This window comes from Vigna angularis, chromosome 7 (assembly GCF_016808095.1).
Source record: "Vigna angularis cultivar LongXiaoDou No.4 chromosome 7, ASM1680809v1, whole genome shotgun sequence".
NCBI classification, from domain to species: domain Eukaryota; kingdom Viridiplantae; phylum Streptophyta; class Magnoliopsida; order Fabales; family Fabaceae; genus Vigna; species Vigna angularis.
Genome location: NC_068976.1, coordinates 21,362,294 through 21,368,962, shown reverse-complemented (window position 1 = coordinate 21,368,962; position 6,669 = coordinate 21,362,294). Strand labels below are relative to the sequence as shown.

Genomic DNA, 6,669 nt, shown 5'->3' with positions numbered 1-6,669 from the left:
ACAAGAGTAAAAGAAAAACAGAGTGAAAATGAAGAGAATGTCAACATCAGTTTTTGGTTTGGGAGTTCTGTTGCTCCTCACAGTTGCAGCCATGAAACCAGTGAATGGATTCAGCTGTATGGAGGCAAAACTTTCATTGTTGCAATGCTTACCTTTTCTGACGAGCAGTCAAGATAGCCCTTCAAGTGCTTGTTGTAATGCAGTGAGCAGTGTGAGAGCTTCAGCACCTACAAAACCTGAACTTCGTGAGGCATGTCAATGTCTCACGACAGCCGTCGGTGAATTTCCTAATCTTGACAAAGATAGAGCCATTCAACTTCCTAAATTATGTAACGTTGATGTCGGTTTTCCTCTCACCAAAGACATCGACTGTAACACGTAAGAATTCTTTTTTATTTATGTTTTTCTTAATTTATACATACTCATAGTTCTCATTATTCTTTTATTTTTGTTCACATTTTTTTTTCAGGATCTCTCTTTGAGCTAGAGTTTTGAGGATGAAATGGGACATTGAAAATGTGGAACATCCTTTCCTCTTTCATGAAAAAAATAAGATTGTTTTCCTGAACTCTTGTGGAAGAAGAATTTGTGTTGAAATTAAATGATTATTGAAGAGACATATTTATATATATTGTTGGTATCCATTTTTCAGAGTATGGTATTTAATTATGATGTATGGTTTCATGAGATTCGCCAGCTTGAACAAAATAATTAAAATTAAATTATTGAAATAAACTCTTCAAAATAACCTAAGATTATTATGAATTTTAATTATTTATCATTATAAAAAAATGTATTAAAATAAAAAAAAATACAAAATTGTTAGAGATTATACAAAATTCATGATAAAAATTATATTTTAAGCTTAAAATATTTAATGGCTAAGATTAAGCACAAGAAAAAATTACTTTTCAACCAAAACTTTTGAAAGTCTTCTTCAAGTATGTTTTAAAACATAAATAATCTCATAAATTCAGCATAAGTAAAAGTCTTTAATCCTAAAAAATATAAAAAATTACTCACATATTTACACTAATTTTCTTTAAAAATATTAACATGATGTCGATCTGTTAATTACTGACAGAAAAATCGTCGATAAATATTTCGATCTAGTTCATCTTCTTCCTCCGCTCTCCTTATTCTTCCGTTCTATTTTTTTTTTATTTATACAAATGTAGAAGATTGAACACATGAAAGGTAGTGATAAACTTTGGTGTTGGCCGAAGTTAGAGCAAAGTGTGAGGTGATGGAAAGTGGTGGTAGTGTGCGGTGGTGACAATGCGTGGTTGCATCATTTCGTGAAAGACAAAGAATAGAGGCGGCCTGACTAAACCAAGATGGAAACGACCTGATTGAACGAAGCAGTGACCTTCCTGAACGGAGATGGAGGTGGTCTTGATTTGTAGCTGCAATGGAGTGGAAGAGAAGAAAAAGATTGAGTGAAAGATGGAGAAGTAGGAGAAGAAGAAGCTCCCTCGCGCAAATGAGAAACAAATGCGAGAGAGAGATACATAACGACACTGTCTCGTAGATAGATAGGAAAAATGGGCGAAAAAGTTCCTGCTATTTTCATTGATGGTAAGTAAAATATGCATTAGTGATAGATTTTACCGACAAAAAACCCGTCAATAAGTGAAAAATGAGCAAGAAATTTCCGCTATTTTTACTGATAGATTTTTTCATCAATAAGTGAAATATGCATTTTTGTCGGTATTGATTTCATCCGTAAAATTTATCAATAACAAAAATTTCAAAATCTATCGATAAAATCCATCGATAATGCTAATTTATTGACGGACAAATTTTTGTCAAGAAAATTTCATAAATAATTTCAAGAATTTTTGTAAAATGTTTGAAATCTTGGAAATAACATATCTTGATATTATTTTTAATTAAAAAGTTTAAAAGGTAATAAATTTATTAATTTGTTTTTTTATACATTTAATTTTTCTTTAAGAATATCATTTATATCATAAAACAATGTTAAAAAAATCATTTATTAATTTTTTTTCTTTATATATTTAATCTAGGAGAAGGGTTGCATAAAATTTTACTTTTCTAAAATTAGCCTTTATATATTATTTTTATTTAATTTTATTTTAAAGAAACCACCATTTATTAAAAGGGTTATCTTATAATATCTCTTAGATAATATATATATATATATATATATATATATATATATATATATATATATATATAAAATAAGTATAGAAAAATGATACTATAACATAATTTTTTTACATTTATTTGACACTATTTTTTTACTTTTTACTTTCTTCTTTTTTGAAAAATTACAAAAATTTACTCTATGATCATTTTACCTTTTTTATGTGTTCTAAATGAATGTGATGTGTGTCATTCTACCATTAATTGTAAGTTTATGGAGTGGACGTACTTGAACCTATGAGTTAAGAGCTAAGATACTAACAATAAATTTAAAATCGAAAGTCACTTAAATTAAAGAGATCTTGGTATTATTTTTAATTAATTTTTTAAAAAGTAATAAATTTATTTAATTTTTTCTTTATATGTTTAATTAGGTCATTAACGTAAACATAGGTCGCAACAGTATATATGTAAGATTTTGGTTTGTATCCATCGAAATTGAAATAAAAACAAGAGTGAAAGAAAAAGAGTGTGAAAATGAAGAGAGTGTTTGGTTTGGGAGTTTTGTTACTTCTCACAATTGCAGCCATGAAGCCCGTGAATGGATTCAGCTGTGTGGAGGCAAAACTTTCATTGTTGACATGCTTACCTTTTCTCACCAGCAGTCAAAATAGCCCTTCAAGTGCTTGCTGTAATGCAGTGAGCAATGTGAAAGCTTCAGCACCTACAAAACCTGAACTTCGTGAGGCATGTCTATGTCTCACGGCAGCCGTCGGTGAATTTTCGAACCTTGACAAAGATAGAGCCATTCAACTTCCTAAACTATGTAACGTTAATGTCGGTTTTCCCCTTACCAAAGACATCGATTGTAATAAGTAAGATTTCTTTTTTATTTAAATTTATCTTAATTTATACAATCATAGTCTCATTATTCTTTTATTTTTGTTCACATTTTATTTTTCAGGATCTCTCTTTAAGCAAGAGTTTTGAGGATGAAATGAGACATTGAAAATGCTGGATTATGCTTGGAACTTCCTTTCCTTGTCAAGAAAAAAAAAAGATTGTTTTCTCAACTTGTTCCACAGATGCATTTTTATTGATAGTAATAATTATTTAATAGATATTTGTTCTTGGTATCATTTTCTTCATAGAATCTCGTCATTTAATTATGATGTATGGTTTCAATGTTTGAGATTCACCCACTTAAACAAAATAATCAAAATTAAACTATTGAAATGAACTCTTCAAAATAACTAAGATCATTCTGAAATTTTAATTGTTTATTATTATATAAAAAATTATTAAAATAAACAAAAATACAAAGATCAAATCAAATCACGATAAAAAAATATATTTTACGAAATTTAAAATATTTATTAGTAGATATACAATCCAATAAAATTTCAACAATAAAAAATGAGTATAGTAGAAAAATAAGAATACATTCTAAACTTAACTTGAATATATGCAATTCTACTTTTTATTTTTTAAACTGTTATGATACATAGACAGCTGAAAACTAAATGCAACGTATATATGTGGACCACACTCCAATGAAGAAAATTAAGAAGTCATTAATATTTAAAAATAGATCATTAATTTTAATAACAATTAGTTTTGGACGCGTGTGGTTTTACTCCTATTTTTTTATATTATTTTATTAAATTAAAAAATATTTAAATTATATTTATAATATGTATAACTATTAAATAAAATATTATAACTATGATAATCATCAAGAAGAAGAAAACAATTATACAACTATTATATCACAGTGTGATTCAGTATAGAAAGTTATATATGTACCTACAAATGGAAACTGTACATTTTTTAAAAGAAAAAAATTATTCGACTCGGATTTTTATTTTAATTTATGTTGCTAAATAACTCTCACATTGTATTAGATCAACTACAATATTTTCATTTGTTTATATTAAGATGATTATTGCTAACAAGAAAAGAACACAGATAATAAAAACAGAGAAAATGATAAGCTAATGTACAAAATGAGCAATCAAACAATATACATGTATTGATACATGTAATAACTCATATCAACCAATTCTAAAACATACAATTACTCATACTAGACTCAACCATGCATTGATATCTTACTCTGACAAGTTATGCATTTGTGGTGTGTTTTAATACTTTGCAAGTCATTATCAAGGTAAGTTCCTACACTAACGTCCTACTTTTCTTACCACATAGTTCACCTTCTTTTACATGAGATTAGATGATTATTAGAGTCATAGAAATTCTCAATATAAAATTTATATATCTATAATACACTAGCTACTTGAATTACCAAAAAACTTTTCCTAAAAAATTCTTCCATAATATTTACCATACATACTTTCTACCATGTTATCAACATTATCATAAACATACATAATATAATAAAATAGTTATATTATTATCATTTTACTAGTATAATGTAATAAAATAAAAATATTGAAATAATAATTAAAATAAAGTATTTTAATTTAATGTTTCATTATTTTCTATTACAGAAATTGATAATTAAAATGAAAAATAAAATAAAATAGTTAATGTAATATTTTATTGATATTTATATTGTATATTATAATTAAAAGTCAACAAAATAATAAAGATAATAAAATCAATAAAATAATAATATTTTCACTTTACTTCATCTTATCTTTTACTAATTTATTAACTATAAAAGTGAGAAGTTAAATTTCTTTTTAAGAAAAAACACAAGTTCTAAGGTCAAGAAAGCAAAAAGAGATAGAAACATAATGCGTTTTGTTTGAACATCTAGATCACCTTCAAAGAAAACGAAAAAAGAAATCATTTATATCATAAAACAATGTTAAAAAAATCATTTATTAATTTTTTAGAAAGTAATAAATTTATTTAATTTTTTCTTTATATGTTTAATTAAGCCATTAACGTAAACATAAGTGACAACAATATAAATGTAAGATATTGGAGAGTGTTGCATCAATCGAAATCGAAATAAAAACAAGAGTGAAAGAAAAAGAGAGTGAAAATGAAGAGAGCGTCAACATCAGTTTTTGGTTTGGGAATTTTGTTACTTCTCACAGTTGCAGCCATGAAACCAGTGAATGGATTCAGTTGTTTGGTAGCAAAAGTTTCATTGTTGCAATGCTTATCTTTTCTCAACAGCATTGCAGATATCCCTTCAACTTCTTGTTGTAATGCAGTGAGTAATGTGAGAGCTTCAGCACCTACAAAACCTGAACTTCGTGAGGCATGTCTATGTCTCACGGCAGCTGTCGCTCAATTTTCTAAACTTGAGAAAGATAGAGCCATTCAACTTCCTAAACTATGTAAGGTTGATGTCGGTTTTCCCCTCACCAAAGACATCGACTGTAACAAGTAAGATTTCTTTTTTATTTATATTATTTTTCTTAATTTATACATACTCATAGTTCTTATTATTCTTTTATTTTTGTTCACATTTTATTTTTCAGGATCTCTCTTTGAACAAGAGTTTAAAGGATGAAATGGGACATTGAAAATGCTGGATTATGCTTTCAACTTCCTTTTCGTTAAAAAACAAATAAGATTGTTTTCTCAATTTTTATTGAAAGTAAATGATTATTGAATAGATAAATCTGTTGTTGGTATCCATTTCTTCGTGGACTCTCTTGACATTTAATTATGATGTAAATGTTTGATATTCGTAAGCTTAAACAGAATAATCAAAATTAAACTATTGAAATGAACTCTTCAAAATAACTTATGATTATTAAGAATTTTAATTATTTATTATTATATAAAAGATTATTAAAATAAGCAAAAATACAAAACAAATACAAAAATATGAAAGATCATATCAAATCACGATAAAAATTATATTTTATGAAACTTAAAATATTTATTTTTCTCAAGAAAAATAAATTAGTAGATATACAATCCAAACAATTTTTAATAATAAAAAATGAGTATACCTGAAAAATAAGAATACGTTCAAAACTTAACTTGAATATAAGCAATTCTACTTTTTATTTTTTTAACTGTTATGATACATAGACCACTGAAAACTAAATGCAACGTATATATGTGGACCACATTCCAATGAAGAAGAAAACTAAGAAGTCATTAATATTTGTATCGTATGTAGAATAGGAATTAACAATCATAATAGTTCGGTCTACTCCTTGGGTTAAAGGTGAAGTGGATTAAATGTTGGTTCATCCGGTCAAACAGATTAAATGTTGAATTGATGCTTAAGTCATTAATATTGGTCAGCATTTAAGTAGTTGATGTAACATTCCAATTATATACGTCATGCATATATAATAAAGACGTCATCATACATAATATAGGAAAGCAGTCAAGAGTTAATTCATTAGAATAGTACAGAAATGAAAACAAGAGTATTAGGATTTCTCCATGAGAATTACAGAGAATTTAAAACTTAAACCACACATGAGTTCTTCCAAACATTAAGAATTCACGAAATAAGACTAGTTATTCTGAGCTGCAACAATGCCGTCTTCATCAAGAGCTGCTCCCAAAGTATCCTCCTCACCATCTGCTCCCATCCAAGTGGATGATCATCGCCAA

General features: G+C 27.1%; 3 protein-coding genes across 3 annotated transcripts; all 3 read left to right on the top strand.

Annotated features, from left to right (window-relative positions):
- Window positions 1-642, top strand: LOC108337871 (non-specific lipid-transfer protein A). The gene is made up of 2 exons (XM_017574471.2): window positions 1-378; window positions 470-642. The coding sequence occupies exons 1-2, from the start codon at window positions 29-31 to the stop codon at window positions 480-482; spliced, it is 363 nt and encodes a 120-aa protein (XP_017429960.2). The 5' UTR covers window positions 1-28; the 3' UTR covers window positions 483-642.
- Window positions 643-2,620: 1,978 nt separating this feature from the next.
- LOC108337913 (non-specific lipid-transfer protein A) lies at window positions 2,621-3,188 on the top strand. Its single transcript, XM_017574501.1, has 2 exons — window positions 2,621-2,984; window positions 3,074-3,188. The coding sequence occupies exons 1-2, from the start codon at window positions 2,647-2,649 to the stop codon at window positions 3,084-3,086; spliced, it is 351 nt and encodes a 116-aa protein (XP_017429990.1). The 5' UTR covers window positions 2,621-2,646; the 3' UTR covers window positions 3,087-3,188.
- A 1,910-nt stretch (window positions 3,189-5,098) lies between these two features.
- Window positions 5,099-5,626, top strand: LOC108337893 (non-specific lipid-transfer protein A). The gene is made up of 2 exons (XM_017574489.1): window positions 5,099-5,475; window positions 5,571-5,626. The coding sequence occupies exons 1-2, from the start codon at window positions 5,126-5,128 to the stop codon at window positions 5,581-5,583; spliced, it is 363 nt and encodes a 120-aa protein (XP_017429978.1). The 5' UTR covers window positions 5,099-5,125; the 3' UTR covers window positions 5,584-5,626.
- The last annotated feature ends 1,043 nt before the right edge of the window (window positions 5,627-6,669 follow it).